A 21,145-nucleotide genomic window follows, 5' to 3' on the forward strand; every position below is an offset into this window, starting at 1 on the left:
CTGTATGATACTCATTGTAATTTCCATACTGCAGTATTTAAATCCAATCATTTGAGGCCTATTTTTTTAGTTTAGCAACATTTTGTGAATAAATAGGCTAGGGCCATTACACACATAATAGGAACTGATACATGTGACAATCCTTTTTTTAGTGCCGCATGTTTTTATTCAAATGAGGAAACTCTTCACCCTCTATATTTTATTATGAACATGATGAATGGGTGCTACTGCGTATATTTCGCGAACCGATTCCATTGTTGGATGCATGGAATATCTCTGTCGTTCTTTGATTTTCGCCATCATTTCCGATTGATCATGTGTTGATGTAAGAGCGATTGTTTTGAGGTGCAAACAATTTAAGATAAATTTCATATATCTTCAGGACTGAATTCATGTTCTCTGAGAACGTAAATGACACTTTCCCGGCAATATCGGAAAGGCAAATGAAATGGAGTTACAAACATCTCAAATTAATGCAGGATCGATCACGCATGATTTTAAATTTAATGCGAGTGTAAACGATTTAAATAACTGATATTCCCGTATATGGACGAACCCATGTTCTGTCAGAAAAAAATGAAATGACTAATTTTCCCGACAAAGTCGAAAAGGCAATATTTTAATGGAATAAAAGTCGCAAAATTTCTTATTCTTGATCCAATCCGACATGAGATGAAAGTATTTCAGTATGGAATATCGAGTTAAAAGATATCGTCTGTCAATAAAAATATATTTTAAGACTTTCGATGTGGAAATAATTGATTATTGTTGGGCTATGAATACCTATATCTTCCAACAACATACGATTGTTGTTCTTGGTCCGACCCGTTATAAAATGATGGTCGACTTTAAGAAAATTATAGATATACCTATATACAGAGTTTCGATCTAGCTGATACTTCTAAAAGGTTTCGAATCGGAAAGAGATCCGACCCGACATAAAACTGACAAATATCGAGTTCATAAAGATCTTGAATTATTAAAAATATACTTCTGAAGAGTTTTGGAACGGAAAGAATATAATTCGCACTACGCTATAATATCTACATCTTCTAACAAGATGCAATTATTGCTTGTTCTTGATCCGACCCGATATGAAATTAAGTATACAATAAAAGTTACTCCTCCCCGTAATCAAAATTACCCTGCCGCCGCCCATCCTCCTACCCCGGATGGCGGGCAAGGGGATTAAAAAAACAGTAATACATATATAATGATAATATGACAAAATATATTTTGCGTTCAGAATTTTATGTTGCTCTATATACACAGCACATGGCGGTAAATGAACGTGGACTGAAAAAGGGACGACATGTTCTATTTCCACTCCATGCAATATCATTGCCACTTTCGTGCCATTTCTAGTTAATTGATGCATACGCAATTGTTGATGATTATTTGACATCTCGTCTTTTTTAAACAATTTTGTCCAATAGGCGTCACTTTTCTTCTGTGTCTAATTTGTCAACAAGGTTAGAGCTGCAAAATATGTTGCAAATGTGCTTTTATCCTCTCAACGATGAAATGCGAAGGAACAATAGATTTAATTCCTTATAGAATTAGAGCTATTGTGACAAGTTCGGGCAACTGGCACTTCGTCATTTCACAAAGGAGTGATTAAGTGCCCATGATCGAATTCATTGACCCTGAGCTTAATTGAAAACATTTACGTTACCATCTCGTTTTTTTTTGTCAGGACGACCTTTGTGCTTTTCTTGGCAAAAATAACAATTACAAGAATTCTTTGAACAGGAGTGAAAGCAGGAAGCCTGACCAGGTTGACGTTATTCCAAATGGTGCAAAAATAACCCCAACAGGAAACTACAATGAGCACGCAATAAACAGACGAACATTATATTTCAAAAGTGGTTCGGGTTATTATAATTTTGTAAATGTAATTTGAAAAATCGCGAGAGCAAAAGAAAGTTTAAAAACAGAGAAAAGAACGCAAATACAATGAATTGAAAGATGTGAAAAAAAAAACAAGTATGAAAAGTAGATCATGAAAATTTAAAGAACGGGATTTAAAAAAATAGCGACCAAGCCGACCATTATATGTTTTGGGTAGTTGGACATCAAACATGTCGGGGGGGGGGGGGAGAACACGTCCTTCCAAAAGTCAGTTAAGCGTAGGGGACACAAAATGTCATACACCCCACCCTCTCCCTGGCTCCCCCAACAAATGGAAGCTTTAATTCATTTGATTATTTACGAACGTTCTCTAAATGTCAAAACTATCAAAATTGTTGAAGATATGCCTTATAGAAAATTCAAGCGCGCTTCGTGTCGTGTTCTCGTGCTTGCACCATTTACAAAGGCCAAATGAAATTTGATCTAGTTATATAGCAATATAATGAGGCATATCTTTTAAAGTAGCTGATAGGGCAGCTAGGCATTGTGGCCCCGGGTAAATCTATTAGTGCCCTCACTAGTATGGACTTGGTTGTATACCCCCCCCCCCCGATTTTAAGTTTATCTTTCTTTTAATTATGTTAACAATTTCCAAAGATTTTGTATCCCCACGCCGATACAAAAGGTAAGTTATAATCAAAGTTCTAATAATCCCGCCTTCTAACAAGGTATTCTTTTTAGATGCCTATTGACATTACCGCCCTAAAAATATATATGTACATAATTATACCAAAGGGCTATACATACTTTGTTGGTTTCAACGTGCCCAGGATTTTATAGGTCTAATAATTTTCGACCCCCCCCCCCCCGTTTACATGAAATCGCCGAACAATTTTTCAAAAGATTCTAGTGTTGGATGACTTTTAAAAGCATTAAAATATTATAAGAGGGCAAAAAAGTAGACTCCACAGGATGTTCTTTCTTATCCTCTTTTAAGATTAACTGATTAAATACCTAACAATGGTGCTGTTTAAGTCATTAAAGATCAAAGCGGCCATTTGCTTTCACAATATAATGCGCGGCAAGTTCTTTTCAAAGAAAGTATCCGACGTAGATTATATTGATTAATTATCATTGAAGGGTCATGGGCGTAGCGGACATGACTATTCTGCGAAAGATCCTGCTCTTTTCATTGCGCTTGAGCGTTTTTCAGACTACTCGCTACAATGGGCTTCTAAATTGATTAATTGTATATACATTGCACGAGTATGGAAACATAATGAATTGCGAAGAAGCACCATTACACTCACCTGCTGCGACAAAATAATCCAATGATTATATAAAATGAAATGAAATTACTTGAATTCTTTTGCATCAAATATTATGGCATAAAATCACAAATTTAGTAATTTGAACCATCAAATTAATGGCAAGGTGAATTGTATCATTCTAAAACAGGAACAAGCGATTATCGTGCATTGGTGGAAGAAATAGTTAAGTTTTAAGCAGGGTTAATTAGATATATATGAATTCTTCCACCTTGAAACGTACTAGAAGTATTTATAAAATCATTTATTAGACAGTTTTTGGCTCAATATTTCGTACATTTATGCCTTTATTTCGTGTCGGAGCAGAAATAAACACAAGCGATAATCGTACATTGTTTGAAAATACCGTAGATTATTGCGAAAGGCAGTCAGATGCTTTCCGCCTCATAACTATTTAGAAATCTACGGCCTATTTTATCTATTAACATGCCAAATATTTTGCGTCATTTCATGTCGGGTCGGATTCAAGAACAAGCTATCATCGTACATTGTGCGAAGAAAAGAAAGGTTATTTTATTTCCGCCTTAAAACTATTTTCAAATAATCTAGGACACATGTTATCTGTCAATGTTCCATATACAGTGTAGTAAAATAACGAGAAATCGTCATTACGGTGTAGCGTTAATTTCGGTGAAAGTTACGTAATCTTCGCACACCGAATTCGCATAGCGGCAGCATGGTCGAGTGATTTTTGTATCCTGTTATTTATGGCGTGCCAAGTGTACGCCAGTATATTCTGTGCAATTCAAGCAATTCCGTACACAAAATGTGTTTTTATTCAGACGAAAATCTTTTTGTCATGACGCTTTTCTAATTTCGTATACGAAATTTATTTTGTGTCACACAAAATCATTTTCGTCTCGACGAAATGCACAAAATAAATTTCGTTTAGACAAAATGTAATTGCGTCCACAAACTTCATTTGGCGTGCCATACAAAATGGCGCACCAAATGTCCGATGGTAAATTCCGTCCAATTCACGTCATTCCGTACACAAAAGTTTTTTTGTTCGTATGAAAATGATTTCGTCATGACGCAGTTTTATTTCGTATACGAAATTATTCTTGTCACACAAAATAAATTTTCGTCGAGACGAAATGTAATTTGGTCCACAAAATTTATTTCGTACACACGAAATGAATTTTGATCTAACGAAATAGCACCCCAATTGTCCAAAGGAAAATTCTGTAGGAAAATATGTGTTTCACTCCAACGAAATTCATTTCGTCATGATGCAGTTTGATTTCGTATACGAAATTTATTTTGTGTCACACTTATAATCAATTTCCTCGAGACGAAATAAAATTGTGTCCTCGAAATTCATTTCGTTGCGATGCAAATATTTATTCCGTCAACGAAATGATTTTGTGTCACATCACAAAAAATTCCGTCGACGAAATGATTTTGTGTCACATCACAAAAAATTCCGTCCATGTAAAATAATTCTGTCTCCTCTTTCTGGCAGGGAATATGAGATCGTCGCTGATTGGCTGCACCTTGCTCAAGCCGATATCTTCGCTCGATCGATATCCGGGCGCGGGACGGTCACACTCACAGGTCGGCATGTTGGTGAACCTTTCTTGTTTAGCTTAGATTTCACGTTATTCATGTCAACGAGAGCTGCAAACAACTTCTCTAATTGGTAGAATGTGGACGGACATTGCATTCGTAAGTTTAGCTATGTTTTCGACTTCAAAATTACGTTGAAAACAAAATGGGAATTCGTTAGTCGTTGCCAAACTTGCATTTGCAAGAAGCTGTGCAATTTATAGTCCCGTGTATTCAAGTTTGTGTAGGGTCCTACTGTAGTCGACCATGCCCATGCCAGGCCAGGGGGGATTGGTCTTTTGTGCACACCTAAAATGGTAATGAATTATACAGGCTGATATTTAGGCCTAGATTTTGATAAATGGTGTAAAATTCATACTCAGACTGACTCAGAGCAAAATGCATGTTGAAATTGGAAACTTCATTGGATGACAAATTTTATATAATTATTGACTGTCTGAGACTGAGTCAGTGATTGACGTGATTTTATTTTTAGATTATTAAAAACAGCTTTAGCTTGGGCACCCACACGCATTGCGAGGTTAGTATTAATACTGGTAAATTAAACCATTGAACCATGTTTGGCAGTGGATTTCGAATTGACAGTTAATGAGTTAGTGGGTCGCGCATGCTGGCTTGCTGCGATCCCACTTCTGCAAGTGATGTCCACGTCCATAAGGCATATAAACACACCACTTCTAAGTAATGGCTTGGTTTTTCTGTGCGCTGTGGCATGTCAGGGGCGGATCCAGCTTTTATAAAGGGGGGGTTGGGGTGGTATGTGAGGGAGCGTAGCGACCGAAGCAAGCGAGGGTGTTTGGGGGGGTGTCCCCCCTCCCACGTAGGGAAAATTTTTGAAAATCTGTGTGTGAAAATGGCGTTTCCTTGCATCTAAAACACCACTATTTTTGATATAGAGGTCGTTGCCAAATTAACCCCCATGAAAATTTGTAAAATTAAGTTGCAATCCCCCATTTTTTTTTTTTTTAATGGGGGGATTTTTGTTTGGGGATGAGAATCGGCAACCCTGGCCTAGATTGTCACTTCCGCGGTGGCCCGTGTCCTCAAAAAAGCTGATGGGGGGCAAAAAGGACTATGTGACATTTGTTCGCCCAACCCTCCCCCCAAATAAATAATAATAATAAATTAAATGAATACATAGAAATAGAATCAAATAAAATTACAAGTTTTTTAAAAAAGATAAGATTTAAAAAAAATGGTCCCCAGATTTTTTTTTTTTTTTGGGGGGGTTGCAACCCCCCCTCTAGATCTGTTTCTGCATGTAATGAACCCTTGACTATGAGTTGGGCTTGTCCGTAGACTCTAATGTTAGAGTCGAGGCCTATCTCGGCTCGGGCCCAAAGATGCGCCACCGCGCACAGAAAAATCATGTGGTATGGACACCAGAAGTAAGAATGAGATCCCATGCGCGACCCACTGACTTAGATATCCACTGCCAAAACGGTTCATGGTACAGGGTATAGGGCAAGTCCAAGAAAAGGTCACCCTAGAAGGTAAAATTTTATCTCCAATTTAAGAAGTTATCTTTGGAGGGGTAAGAAAGCCTATCGCCTGTTGTGGTAGCCTAAGTATGTTTGGCCTAGGTCCTAGCCCCACTCATTACTAGTACAAGTTTAGTTACTTCGAGCGATGTTTGTGCCGGCTCCACTTCACCACCACTACTATACGCTCCATCTGGCTGAACATCGTGTCCGTTAAGTCGATCTGATATTCCGAGTGACAAAGGTGGGATTTTATGGGGAAATATAAAACTCATGGAACATCACGATCTTTAAAAACAAAACTAATATAGGAGGGGGTCCAGTGTCCGGACATGTTATCTTTTGGTTACACTTCGTAATTCAGAAGGTTCGTAATTCCAAAACACGTGAATTCATTATTGCCTGAACCACAATGTTCGTTAAATCGAAAAAGGGTTCGTTAATCCGAACATTTGTGGCGTAATTCCGAAGGTTCGTTAATCCGAAAAGGAATAATGAGTGATAATTCCAAAGGTTCGTTAGTCCGAAAACGAAATGAGGTTCGTTAATCCGAAAACGAAATGAGGTTCGTTAATCCGAAAAAACTAAATGAACAACGAACCTCATTTTTTTTCGGACTAACGAACCTTCGGAATTATGACTCTCATTATTCCTTTTCGGATTAACGAACCTTTGGAACAACGAACGTCATTTCAATTTTTGGATTGTCGGACCTTCGGAACAACGAACCTTATTTCGCTTTCAGATTAACGAACCTCCGGAATATCCAAACCTTCGGAATAACGAAGCTTCGGAATTATGAATGTAAACAATCTTTTTGAAGCCTTCCTTTTTGTCTTTGGATTACACTAAAAATATGAATTCAATACTTGTTATCATCTTCTATTTTGTTCTTTATATTTCCCAACATTTTGTACTAAAATTTGATGAAACTTCGCTTCTAACTTTTTTCAAATGACTTTCTAACATTGATCGTGTGGACACACAACCTGTACGGACACACAACAACTGAGTGACCTGAAACTCAGGCAGGACGTTTAGCAATACTTGATTAACCTTATGCCCAAATTTCATGAACTAGGTTTCTAAGTTTTCATTTAAAAAACACAACCTTTTGTTAAGATTTGGTGTTGATGCCGCCACCGTCAGAAAAACAGCGCCTATAATATAATTTTACTCTCCTATGCAGGTGAAACAAAACGGAAGGAAAGAAGGGAAAACACAAATTTTGTGCATTTTCATGTATTTATTTTCAATAGTCTCGGCAGTGCAGCCGTCCTTGCATGGTAACTATTATATAAAGATTATCCAGCAGCTTGCAAAGGAAAGTCAGTTTCAAAGTAATTTCTTCAGTGCACAGATGAGGCGAGGGGGTCTTCGGGCGCTTGCCCCCTCTCCTCTCCTACAAAAATAAATTATGACCAAGAAAGTAGAAAAGAAAATGGTGAAATATATTTTTTCTGAATATTATGCTTTCATTGGATATTTATAAAGTTAAATATTTTAATTTTTTTTGCTCGCTCACAAAAAAAAGATCTGCCCAATTATTCATATCTAGCCCCTTCAAAACTTTGGCTCACTTCGCCACTGATTTGTTTCATCACACTTCTATGCAAATACTTACGCCTATAGAATAGAATACATTATATCCTACATGGAGTAAATCATGTATAGTACTATTGGTTCAAGTAGCATCATGTGACCGAATATATTTCAACTCTGACGTCATACCTCGATATATTTTTGGATACTAGTATATCGAGGTCTGACATCATTATTTCACAAAACTGGATCTAGCTAAACTCTCAGGCACACCGGCCAGCGCGCTCTCTCTCCCGGGCAAGTCCAGCGATGTGTCGGCACAGGCACTGATCTGCGTTCTGCTGAGCACGATGGCTCAGAGAAAAGTAGGTAATTCAACTCAAGTAACCGGACTTTGCAAGCTCATCACATAGATTTTGGTTATAAATTATAAAAAGTTGGATAAAAAACAAATATATCAGGCGTTTCATTCGAAAGCATAGTGGGAATTATTAATCCTCGGTTGGACTGGCAAAACTACTATATTTCCCTCGGGGCTTCGCCCCTCAGGAAGTAATTGTCAGACCAACCTCGGATAAATACTTCAACTATACTTTCTCAAAGCCTGATATATTTGTTTACTATTTCTCATAATTCCATATGGCTTTGTGTAATTATTTTGTGTCCAGAATTACTTCATTGATATGAAATTTTATTAAGAATCACAAAAACTGCAAGCTCTCTTTTTCTCCTAATAATCAGAGACAAAATGAGCCCAAGATTTTGAGGGAGTCAGATGTGTCATCAGGCAAAATTCAATAGAAGTTGTGAGCGAGCAAGTTTTTCATTAAAAAAAATCACATTTTGTAGCTTGACATAAAAATATTCAGAAAATGTTATATTTCATTTTCTTTCCCTTTTTTTTTTGGGGGGGGGGAGAGCATCCCAAGCCTCCCCCCATCTATGCACCTCTGTCTAGTGTCTATATTACTGTTATATTGTTATTTCAAGACTAATTTTCATAGAAACGATTGGTTCAGAAAAAATATTAAACACATGCAGCCTTTCATGGAAAGTTCCCCCGGTTGTCCCGAAAAGGTGTGTTTTGTTTGACTTTCCTCCTCAACCCACCCTTTCGAGAAAAGCTCTCGCGGCATATCTCAACGTCCGTATGACATATTTGTCCTGCCCACCAGAGGTGAAGGCGAGACTAAGGGATCCAAATGTCGTCTGTCCGTCCGTCACAAACCTGTAATGACACATAACTCCACAACCGTAAGTCGCTTTTAAACCAAACATGGATGGTAGATGGACCTGGTGGGTGACCTGCATGTTGAGCTGCAGTCAGAGGTCACATGGTAAGGTCAAAGGTCATTTTCAGGTCAACGTTAAAGTTTACATGCAACACTTTTATGACACCTAACTCCACAACCGTAAGTCGCTTTTCAACCAAACTTGGATGGTAGATGGACTTGGGGGACCTGCATGTTATGCTGCAGTCTGAGGTCATATGGTAAGGTCAAAGGTCATTTTCAGGTCAACGTTACAGTTCACATGCAAGACTCTTATGACACCTAACTCCGCAACCGTAAGTCACTTTTCAACCAAACTTGGATGTTGGATAGACTTGGGGGACGTGCATGTTATGCTGCAGTCAGAGGTCACATGGTAAGGTAAAATATCATTTACAGGTTAAAGTTTACATGCAAGACTCTTATGACACCTAACTCCGCAACCATAAGTCACTTTTCAATCAAACATGGATGGTCGATGGACTTGGGGGACGTGCATGTTATGCTGCAGTCAGAGGTCACATGGTAAGGTAAAATATCATTTACAGGTTAAAGTTTACATGCAAGACTCTTATGACACCTAACTCCGCAACCATAAGTCACTTTTCAATCAAACATGGATGGTCGATGGACTTGGGGGACCTGCATGTTATGCTACAGTCAAAGGTCACATGGTAAGGTCGAAGGTCATTTTCAGGTCAACGTTAAAGTTTACATGCAACACTTTTATGACACCTAACTGCTTTTCAACCAAACTTGGATGGTAGATGGACTTGGGGGACCTGCATGTTATGCTGCAGTCTGAGGTCATATGGTAAGGTCAAAGGTCATTTTCAGGTCAACGTTACAGTTCACATGCAAGACTCTTATGACACCTAACTCCGCAACCGTAAGTCACTTTTCAACCAAACTTGGATGTTGGATAGACTTGGGGGACGTGCATGTTATGCTGCAGTCAGAGGTCACATGGTAAGGTAAAATATCATTTACAGGTTAAAGTTTACATGCAAGACTCTTATGACACCTAACTCCGCAACCATAAGTCACTTTTCAATCAAACATGGATGGTCGATGGACTTGGGGGACCTGCATGTTATGCTACAGTCAGAGGTCACATGGTAAGGTCGAAGGTCATTTTCAGGTCAACGTTAAAGTTTACATGCAGGACACCTAACTTCGCAAATGTATGTCGCTTTTCAACCTAACATGGACAGTAGATGGACTTGGGGGACCTGCACATGTTACGCTGAAGTGGGAGGTCACATGATAAGTTCAAAGGTCATTTTCAGGTCAACGTCAAAGTTTACATGCAAGACTCTCTTATGAAAACTAACTCCGCAACCGTAAGTCACTTTTCAACCAAACTTGGATGTTGGATAGACTTGGGGGATGTGCAGGTTATGCTGCAGTCGGAGGTCACATGGAAAGGTCAAAGGTCATTTACAGGTTAAAGTTTACATGCAAGACTCTCTTATGACACCTAACTCCGCAACCGTAAGTCACTTTTCAACCAAACTTGGATGGTAGATGGACTTGGGGGACCTGCATGTTATGCTGCAGTCAGAGGTCACATGGAAAGGTCAAAGGTCATCTACAGGTTAAAGTTTACATGCAAGACTCTCTTATGACACCGAACTCCGCAACCGTAAGTCACTTTTCAACCAAACTTGCAGACTTATGCTGCAGTCGGATGTCACATGGTAAGGTCAAAGGTCATTTTCAGGTCAATATTAAAGTTTACGTGCAAGGCTGGTATGACAAGTGTTATTCCATCCCAGTAATTTCACAATGAAGTTTTGATATAATTCTTGCGTGCCCTCGCAAATCACAATATTTCTGGTTATTTTCATAAGTGGGCGAGACAAAAATTGCTTTTGCCTTGTTTTTTAGTCATGTTCAAAATGAATTAGTGACGATTTCATTTCTCTCGGCATTTTAATCCCCAAGTCTGCATGGTTTAATTATGTTTGATGCATGTTTTGCCTTTAGTAGACAGCTGGCAGCCCTCTGCCTCGAGGAGTATTTTATATCTTTTTCTGTATTTGGTGAGTGAAGCCAACGAAATTCAGCTGAACAACCAACATAAAGGCATGGTCACACCGGCCGAGCGTTGTTGGAGCGGTAGGGAAAGAGGGTAGAATTTTTCTCTCAAAATGGGGGAAAAAATCGAAAACAAAAAAAACTAAAATCGAACTTGAAAAAGGTAAACGGTAGCGAGCAGTGATGATTTTTTTTTCTCTCCGCTCCACGACCGCTCCAACAACGCTCGGCCGGATGCCTTTACACTTAAGGGGAATCCAGCCTTGGTCATAAAATATAGTGTTGGAAAGGAGAAAATTAGATAAAACAGAATGGTGAAAGTTTGAAAGAAATCGGACCAACAATAAGAAAGTTATGGCTGCTTTCAAATTGAAATCCCTATGATTATGTAGATTTCAAAGTGGCAACTGGGTAAGTAAATTATGACAAGAGGCAAGGACAACTTTCCCATAGGCCATGTACTTAATTATCAGGGATTTGTGTTTTTCTCCTAACTGCCCTTCCCCTGGGGCAGTAATCTAAATATAACCCTGGTAGTATATTGTTTTATGTCCTCATGTGAAAGAAAAATAAAAATTTGAAGTAAAACATTTGAAAAAATGACATATTAGCCATTTTATGTATTGGAGTACATGGAAGAGTAGTCCTTGCCTTACATCACTGTGACATCACATATGTGGCCAATTTGCAGTCTCGTGGATCTAGGGATTACCAATATTCACAACTTTAAAAAAATAACTTTCTTATTATTTGTCAGATAGTGTTCAAACTTTCACCTATCAACTTGACTGATTTTTCTTATTCCCCTAAGAACAAGTTTTTATTTGGGTTGGATTCCCCTTTAACAGAGATTGAAGCTTTTGTTCTAGTTTTGGCTCTGCTATTTTTTTGATTGGATGTATTTCCTGATTTATCACAATAATTGCAAGTTTTATCATGATTTAACTTTTTGAAAATTATGCTATTATGTGATTAAGGCTACATCTCTTGTACTTTCTACCGATAGTCTCAATATAACGTTATTAATGGATTATTTCTTGTAAAAAATCCTAAAGATAGGAACTAACTCTGTGGTTTGTAGATAAATATGACTCACTTGTCCAGGTGTTGATAAACGGGCCGCTGCTGAGTAGGCCTAGAGTTTTCTTAATTATATATAATTGATTTCATGACATGTGTTTACATTTGCTGCAGATTCCCATTCAGCCGTTGGACTGAACTGGTACTGTAACACAGTATGGATGGTCAATATGAAGCAAGCTTCATCGAATTCCTCCAAGAGCTCTGAACTCTGTTCTGATCATTTTGAAGATGCTTGCTTTGACAGGACTGGGCAAACGATTCGTCTAAGACAGGATGCTGTCCCAACCACATTTAATTTGCCGCCTCGTCATCAGAAGGTACAGTAGATCTATATCATACGTGTTTTAAAGAAATATAATCTCTGTATTATCTATCTACCTTTGGTTTGACAGAACAATGTTTTGAATATTCCATTCTCAGTAGCCAAAGAGAAATGAAAATTATCCTATTCGGGAGGGTCACCATGGACCTCGGCCTATACTGTGTACCAGGGGACTGTGTATTTTAAGTTAACGCTTACTAAATGATCAAACAAATTAAAAATTTGGTTTAGCCCTACATAATTAGCATGAGCTTCTTTGAAATTGCAAAGCTAAGGGTGTATTGCTGATTTTTCATAATTTATTAAAATTCATTTTTGATAAATTATTTTATGCATAAATAGAGAATTCTCTGCTGTACAGTTAAGTAAATCTCTAAATAAGTTCCCAAGTTCTACAGTGCGTATGAAAAAATGGGATAGATTTGAAAAGTCTATAAAATTTTTGTTTCAAATTATGATCTCAATATTTTGGTGTCAATACATGCTATGGAGTCTTATCCTTCAAATGCTATTAAAATAATTTGGTTTTGTTCGTGCTTACGCAAACACAAATTTTTGTTTTGTCTGGGGTAAAAAAGGAAGCTTGCGCCAAAATGGCATAATATGATGGTCGGACTTCTTGCTATCAGCAGAATTCCTCTTAACCTTTTCATTATCTTTGCCATAATTTTCGAATTATGCAGTCAAAATTCATTTCCAAATCTACTTATTTATTTGGATAGTTGTGGTGTTGTTCCTTTTTAATATGTTCTCTTTTAGTTTTGAATATTCCTTCCTTAGGCAAGAACATTTTTTTAAACCAAATTATGGTAGAGCGTGTTTTTTTTCGAATCCTTTCATTGTGTTCTGCAAAGGTTATGATGCCTTTGAACAGTGGCATACTGAGGGGTGGGGGCTCGGGGTGCTCCCCCCCCCCTCCCAATACAAAATTATGACCAAGGAAAAAAGTGGAAAGAAAAATAACAGAAAACATAGAAAGTGAAATATGATATTATTCTGAATGTTATGTCAAAATCACAAAATTGGATATTTTAGTAAAAACTGGAAATTTTTGCTTGCTCGCTTCACAACTTTTTAATGCATTTTACCTGATCTGCCATATCTTCCTCCTTCAAAATTGACTCAATACACCATTGCCATTGAAAGACATGAATATTTTCTTGTTTGTCCTGTCAAGCACATAATTAAACTTGGTGAAGGATTCAATGACCCCTTGAAAATAGGATTCATGTCTTTTATAGGTACCATTACATAAATTGTTTCACATAATTATCATCAAAGGTACCATAACATAATTTGTTTCACATAATAAAAAGGATTTGAATGATTACAAATTCTCCCAATTAAAAATGCAAATCTTCTCACTTGGGTTGACAAGAAAGTCTCTTCTTACTTATGAAGGAAAATTCAAAGGTAAAAGAAGTTCAAATTAAAACCAATGTAATTCAGGTAAATGAATAAATTTATTAGTGAAATTTGACAGCATTTTTCGAAAATTATGGCAAAGATAATGAATATATTATAAGTCTGCTGATTAGCCAAAAGTCTAAAAGTATAAAACGTCCCGTGTTCGCTCAAGCATGAATTTATTTTTTAAATGCCATTTCAAAGATAAGATCTTAGAGCATCTATTAATATCAAAATATAGATATAATATTTTGAGACAAAGCAAAGATTTTATAATTTCAACCAATAAGTGCAAGAATAATGATGCATTTGTCATTTATGATTTAAAATAGAATTTCCATTGGATTAGATTTGTAAGAAAAATAATGTTTTTGAGCAATTCTAGGTCCGACATGAACTCATACATTGTTGCATTACTGCGTATCCGGATGCCGCAAACTTGGTCCCTAAACTTCTGCGAGACTTGACCAACAAAAAAAATATGAGGACATGTTTCTAACTGTGGAATTATTGCAAAACATGTGGAGGGGGGCTTATTAAAGTGATGGTCCAGGCTGAAAATATTTATACATGTAGCTTAATAAATAGAGTAGAAGTCACTGAGCAAAATGCCGAAAATTTCATCAAAATCAGATGACAAATAATCAAGTTATTGAATTTGATAGTTTATAACAGTAGTTTGTGAAAACGGTCGTCATGAATATTCATTAGGTGGGCTGATGATGTCACATCTCAAATTGTTCTTTTGAATTTTATTATATGAAATTATGTTTATTAAATTTTATCCTCCAAGAACTAGAAAAATTGGATTGACAACTGATTTAGTACATTAGATATTAATTGCTGAAACTTATTTCATCATAATGGAGACACATCATTTACACATGTATGAAATAATGAAAAAATTATGATTTTATGAACCAAACAGAAAGTGGGGATGTGACATCATCCCACCTAATGAATATTCATGATATGACTATTTTCTCAAAATATTGCTAAACTTTAAACTTCAATAACTTTATTATTTGTTATCCGATTTTGATGACATTTTCAGCATTTTGCTCAGTGGATTCTACTCTATGTATTAAGATATAAATATTTTCAGCCTGGACCATCCCTTTAAGACCCCCCCTTCCTCCTTTGGGGCCAGATAGGGTTAATAAATCATCATGAATATTTAAACATGTTTATTTTGCTGCAAGTCCATTGAAAAGGATTCATTTCTAAACAAATATTATTCTAAATGTACTATTGAATATTAATTTGACAAATTTAAAGTCATTTTTTCATTCTTGCATCTCGGTTTTTTCAATTTTTCTTCTTTTTTTAATGTTTTTTTTTTTTAATTCACTCTTCTCGTACAGAATGCACACAAACCAGGGAAACCCTCGAAAGAAAGTCATTTAGATTCAGCAAGCAACCTCCCAGATACTGCAAAGACACCTGTACCAAAGTCTTCAGCACCTTCCCTGGGACTACTACTCAATGCCAAAAATCTAAGAGGGGTAAAGTGGAAGATAACAGCAACATATATCTAAATGGGGTATTGTACAGTATGATTGATCAACCAATGATACCAGTTGTATTCTGACATTTAAATCCATGTCCCTCTGACCAATGTTGTCAAATAAAAACCTTGCTTTGAGCATAACATCCTCAAGGTGGTCTGAAATTCTATTAGTTTTATTATCAATATGCTAGTGTTCTGAAGTTGATGTGTTAATAATCAATTGTTTTAATGTTTTATTCTATTTAAAACATAATAGATGGAGACCAGCAGCATGGCAGCAGGAGCTAATGTTGGTCGTGATGAGGCATATACCACCATCAACAATGCTGCAATTGCAGTCACCACCACCAAGTCTGCTTCTGTCACTGCCATCACCATTGCCACCGCCATTACCAAGACCACTCCTGACACAAAGCCCCCAAGTCCTCAACTGACCAGATATTGCAGCTGGAGAAGGATATACCAGGAACTTCAAAGCCAGGGCTTGCCAGTCTCCTACAATAAGAAAAATGCCATGGGCCCATCTAATGAACTAGTAGTAGAATATTTGGCCACAGTTGTAGAAATGCAGAGACTAACATACTGCCACAGGTAAAAATCAATGTCAGATATGATGGATAGTCTTTGAAATATGGGTTGCAGAATGAATATCAGTAAAACCCATCATGATGTGCTATCTGATTTAACCCTAAAAAGGCCGTGGGAGCCCAAAAATTTTCACGATAAATCCACAACGTGAAAGATTGTGCCGCGTCATTATAAAGCCTTTTTTAAAAAAAGTTTATGAGTTTTCAGACAAAATTTGTGACACCTGGGTACCCGGTTCTGCAATTATGCAACATTGTGCATTGTGTAAGTACACATGTCAGAATTGCACTAAAATGTGATTTCATGGACAAATCCAATGCAAAATCTGTTTCTAGCCAGAATTCATAATTGTATCGTACCGGTTAATGTTTATTTTTACTGATTAAAATCTATTAATTTCATTGTGCTTATGATCAGAAAATTTTGTCAACAATATAAAAAAAGTAAAAAAAAAACAAAGAAATACTTAAGAAAGGAAAAAAATACATATGAAAGGTATGTGATATCAATTAATCTTTATGTGTCTGAACAAAAACTTCAAGGTCTGTGTTTATAGATTTCCAGCCAAATTCTAATTTCATGCATGATTTAGTAAAACATATAATTCTAAATAATTTTAGAATGATCAAATATACAATTTTTTCATCTGTGGCAGGCATTTTGCATTTCTTCACAATTGCGCAATTAACGGTCAATCTTGAGGGCCCCCACTCCCCTTCCGCCCATCTTTCCTGCCTCCAAAATACCCTGGCAGTCTTATTAGGGTTAGATTAAGTCTACATTAAGCAAACATAAAATTCTTACAATTGAATTCAGTGGCATATATAATGAGCCAAATATTTTGAGAGGGCTAAATATGGCGAATGGAACAAAAGTTCTCCAAAGAGAGCGAAGGGAGTGTGCAAAATTTTAGAACTTTTTAATACAGAAATCAAAATTTGGAAAGATTTTGACGTAATAATATCCAGTAAATACTCTCTATTTCACCCTTTCTCGTTCGCTTTCTTTTTCTCCTTTTCTTTCTTGGTCGTTAAACATTGGGGGGGGGGGGGCAGTCAGACCGCAGGTCCCTATGCTAATGAGCAAAAAGTCCAGATACATCCAAATCATCTCGTGGCTGAATCCTTGCAAAATCTTGTGATTCATGAGATTTTCTTTCTCGAGTCTAAGAATTTACCTGTTTTAAAGAGAAATTCCAGTATTGGTAACGATCTCAAAATGACTTTTTACAGAATCTAATATAATGACCACCCAAGTGTCTGTTTGTATGAATAAAAAATATGTGCCAAAGGATTCTGGAAGAAATTGTGTAATTGCTGAGAAATAAGCAAAATAAGCTCATATTCCAGCAATAATAATACACTGTCCCACGTGTGCCTATCTGTGTTGGTGATCTTCAGTGTGAACATTTTTCAGCGTAGATTTCAAGATTTCACAAAGTTCAGTTTATGTAACTTTACCAAATCTAGATCCTCGATGATATACTGACAATTAAGCCAGACTTTCTCATGAAATCAGTGTTTACTGCAACTACTGGCATTTCTTTTTAACCTCAAGTTAAATTAAATATTATTGCACTATCAGATAGAGTAAAAGTTACTCTTTCATATTGGTCATTTATTTTGTATACAATATTTTGTTAAATAAGTAAATTTCTGGCCTGAAAGTGTGCCTCAAAACTTAATTTTCTTCTTCCATTTTCTTTTGCACATTGTGCAAACTTTTTATTTTGAGCCTCAATGATATCCATATCACCAAAAGCTGAACTTCTTTTCTTTCTCACAATGCCACTCTTGATATGCGGCACCTTTTAATCGGGTCAAGATCACACTTTTCCCACTAAGGTACAATACGAGATTTCTGTAATTTTGTACTTGCATGAAATCCAGAGTTCTGATTGGCTGGATAAGGTTCACAGAACAACAGGCACAGGGTATTTGAGGAGATTACCACATGGGAAGTGTGACCTTCCTACGAACCCTGGCATTGGAACCGTTGGAATTTGCCACTGGGTGGTCTATTTGACCAATCAGAATGCAGTATTCTTGTTTTCAAACTGCTTTATGTACTTGGCAAATGAAAAGTGTGATCTTGACCCGATTAAACCAATTCTTATTTTGAAACCTATATCGTTTCAAAGCATACATATTCAGCTTTATCATGATATAAAAATCATTTGGGCTCAAACACAAATAAAGTGTGAAAATAGCAACTTTTGTCTGGTGAAAATATTTATTTTATAGCATATTTTAGATCAAACTTTGAACCTATATTACAAAATCTTTGAATAAATCCAAACATATGACATGAAAGAATGATTCTTCTTCTTTACAATGGTACCAAATTCATGAAATTCGATGCACAGTTAGAGCAGCAATGACCGAATGAAAAGGTGTTATGGTCCGCGTCAAGCTCATTAAATATACAAAACATCTCAAGTCATGAATATCATTTGGATGAAAGAAGCCACTCTCTTGGGACCTGCAGTCTGACTGGGGGGCATGGCCCCCATCTATACATCAGTGATGGATTTAATACTTTTTGCATGTACGATGACGATGCTCGCTCTCTCTCACCCATCCTCACTATGTGTATATGTGTGTGCAAGATGAATTATGAGGAATAATTGCATGAAGTGACGTTTTTCAACCAGAGATTGATCCTTATATATTATTTACTATTGCATTTTTGTTCATCATATTGACCCATCTTGACCCCTTTACCCCCCCCCCTGACAAAAACCTAATAGTCAAATGAAGTTTCCTTTTCTTTTCTTTTGATATACATGTAATGTATTCATGTGAGAAAAAAAATTATAGTGCCAAACATTTTTTGAAAATTTTAATTTATTCCTTCAGGTGAGGTTTTGTCCACAGTTCCAGAAGGACACAAAATAGTATCAGAAAGTCATGCCAGAATCAACAACTGAAGGGTTTGAAGAGCCAGATAAAGAGCCGAGAAATGTGATTTAAAGGTAAGTTAAACTTATTTATAATTCTGATTCATTTTGGCATAGAAAGTAAGTCATAATAACAATTTGAATTATTTTTGTCTTCTTGATTTGCTCTTTGTCAGGAATCCAAATTTTAGAATTAAACTCTTAGTTTGAGGTGTTGATGATTTTTTTTTCAGCTGCAAAAGTAACAAACCAATATCAATCATTGGTCGATAATGTGACTTGCTTTCTCTTGCCAAATTGGTACATGTACATGTATATTCTGCATTTCTATAATGATTGACCCCACCACTAGCACATAAGATGCAACATGTCAAATAACTGTCAAACTCACTTCATCATGTATTTAATTATTAATATTTCATTAAAGGAGTAAAAGGACTCAGAAAGATTACCCGAAAAAGCTCACAGAATTTTTTTTACTGGTAGACCCTTTACATTCATTTGATGAATTGAGTTCATGCAAAATCAACTGAATGTTATGAGTACAAAATCCTGTTAATACACCTTACTGTGAGGCTATTCTGGTAGGTCATCCCGGGAGTGCCTGAGGATCTTGTCCATTTGGATAAATCTTGCAAAGTACCAAGAGGTGCCTCCACCCCCCCCCCACTCTATTTAGGGTTAACAATGAAATTGAAATTAGGAATAAGTTTAGTATCTTCCCGGGGGGGGGGGGCACTCAGTATATAATGCATAGTGGGTATGTGCCGCGGAGGGGACCCCCATTTTCACACTCAAATTTCCGTTCCAAGGCATAGCATTTTTGCCTTGTTGATAAAAAGAACAAAGAAAGCCGCTCCAAGGCATAGCATTTTCTTCTTATCGAGAAAAAAGAAGAGGGAAATCCGCTCCAAAGCTAGCATATTTTTCGTTACGCTGCTCCGATCGCATTGAACGAGTCGAATTTTGGTGAAAAGCGGCCGCAGAGCTCCCCCGGCGGAGGCCGCGCTAGCTGCATCATGCACGCATGACCGTTCCGTGGGGATGCATACGCACTCACACGCTGGCGATCCGTTCCAAGGACCCCCGTTTTCACAAACATTTGTCGTTCCGAAGCCGTTCCGAGGACCCTCCTTTTTACAATAAGCCCGCTCCAAGGCCCCCGTTTTTTGTCTCGCCCGCGGCACACCCCCACCACATTTTTGGTCGAGTGCCCCCCCCCCCGGGAGTATCTTGCTCATATGCATTATAAATTAATTACTATTTCAGGTACTTCAATCACATGCACAGTAGGAGCAAAAACAGCAGCAAACACACAGGAGATGTAACACTACATTGACCAACAACTACAGCAGCATCAACAATTTCTGCAGGAGATGCAAAAACCACACTGGCAACCTCAACAACATCAAGGTGTCCAAGCACTCCGGGAACGTTAACAGCAACCACAGCTTCAGCTGGAGTTTCAACAAACACATCAGAAAAAAACCAACAGCAGCAAAAAAAACACTTATGAATAATGAAATGAATCTAATTGAAACTCAAAAGCCAATGACGCAACATCTTTGACAAACTGAGACAATTATTCATTCTTTTACAGGATAAAGAAATACTTTTTTAAAGTGTAAATTTGCAGGAACACAATGGATGTTCCTATGTATCTATTTAATGAAATAAATTTGACTTTAATAAATTCAGTAAATTCAATTCAATAAATTTAGTGATTCAATAAATATCTACTTTTATTTGTCAATGAGTGAAAATACCTGTATTTTCTATTTAGAATGACAAAAAGCAATTTATCAATTCAATATCATCAAAAACTTTAGCAATATGGTTGTTAGGCCCTCCAAATTGTTGATATTTTGATGAAAAAGCCGTTTCTGCTGCAATATTTGATGCAACTCAAATAGATCAAATATTGTCGCAGAAATTGTCATTTGCCCCTGAAAGTATCTGCGGCAAATATTTGACGCAGCTCAAATAGCTGCATCAAATATTGCCGCAGAAATTGTCATTTGCCGCTGTTTTGAGATTTGCCGCAGAAAATGGGAGTTGCCGCTGCGGCAAATGTTTTATGAAACGGGCCCCAGGTCAATCAAAATATTTTCGAATTCGTGCTGGTGAGCAACACGTTCACTCCCAGCGATAGGGACTTTAAAAATGGCATAGGAAATATGCATTTTCTAAGTATGGTAAACTCATAGTAGAATTTACATGTAGGTGTTGCAAGAATTAAATTGTGAATGAACTG

The 21,145-nt window shown here is 37.0% G+C and overlaps 1 protein-coding gene across 4 annotated transcripts; it reads left to right on the plus strand.

Moving 5' to 3' along the window:
* The first annotated feature begins 4,638 nt into the window (after nt 1–4,638).
* On the plus strand, nt 4,639–21,043 carry LOC121414167 (THAP domain-containing protein 5-like). Of its 4 annotated transcripts, none has more exons than XM_041607240.1 (6): nt 4,639–4,847; nt 12,277–12,482; nt 15,259–15,399; nt 15,661–15,995; nt 18,851–18,966; nt 20,161–21,043. In XM_041607240.1, the coding sequence occupies exons 2-5, from the start codon at nt 12,324–12,326 to the stop codon at nt 18,852–18,854; spliced, it is 639 nt and encodes a 212-aa protein (XP_041463174.1). In that variant the 5' UTR covers nt 4,639–4,847; nt 12,277–12,323; the 3' UTR covers nt 18,855–18,966; nt 20,161–21,043. The 4 variants fall into 4 exon arrangements, with proteins under 4 accessions (XP_041463174.1, XP_041463177.1, XP_041463173.1 ...); XM_041607239.1 differs by lacking the exon at nt 4,639–4,847 and adding an exon at nt 5,990–6,241; XM_041607242.1 differs by lacking the exon at nt 4,639–4,847 and adding an exon at nt 7,933–8,136.
* The last annotated feature ends 102 nt before the right edge of the window (nt 21,044–21,145 follow it).

Source organism: Lytechinus variegatus, chromosome 4 (genome assembly GCF_018143015.1).
Source record: "Lytechinus variegatus isolate NC3 chromosome 4, Lvar_3.0, whole genome shotgun sequence".
Taxonomy (NCBI): domain Eukaryota; kingdom Metazoa; phylum Echinodermata; class Echinoidea; order Temnopleuroida; family Toxopneustidae; genus Lytechinus; species Lytechinus variegatus.

Bases quoted from the DNA above. Each gene is read 5' to 3' on its own strand.
- LOC121414167 (XM_041607239.1), top strand. From the start codon at position 6,196: ATGGTACAGGGTATAGGGCAAGTCCAAGAAAAGGTCACCCTAGAAG. The intron at 6,242-12,276 runs GTAAAATTTTAT...CATTTGCTGCAG, and splicing joins AGAAAAGGTCACCCTAGAAG to ATTCCCATTCAGCCGTTGGA. The intron at 15,400-15,660 runs GTAAAGTGGAAG...AAAACATAATAG, and splicing joins ATGCCAAAAATCTAAGAGGG to ATGGAGACCAGCAGCATGGC.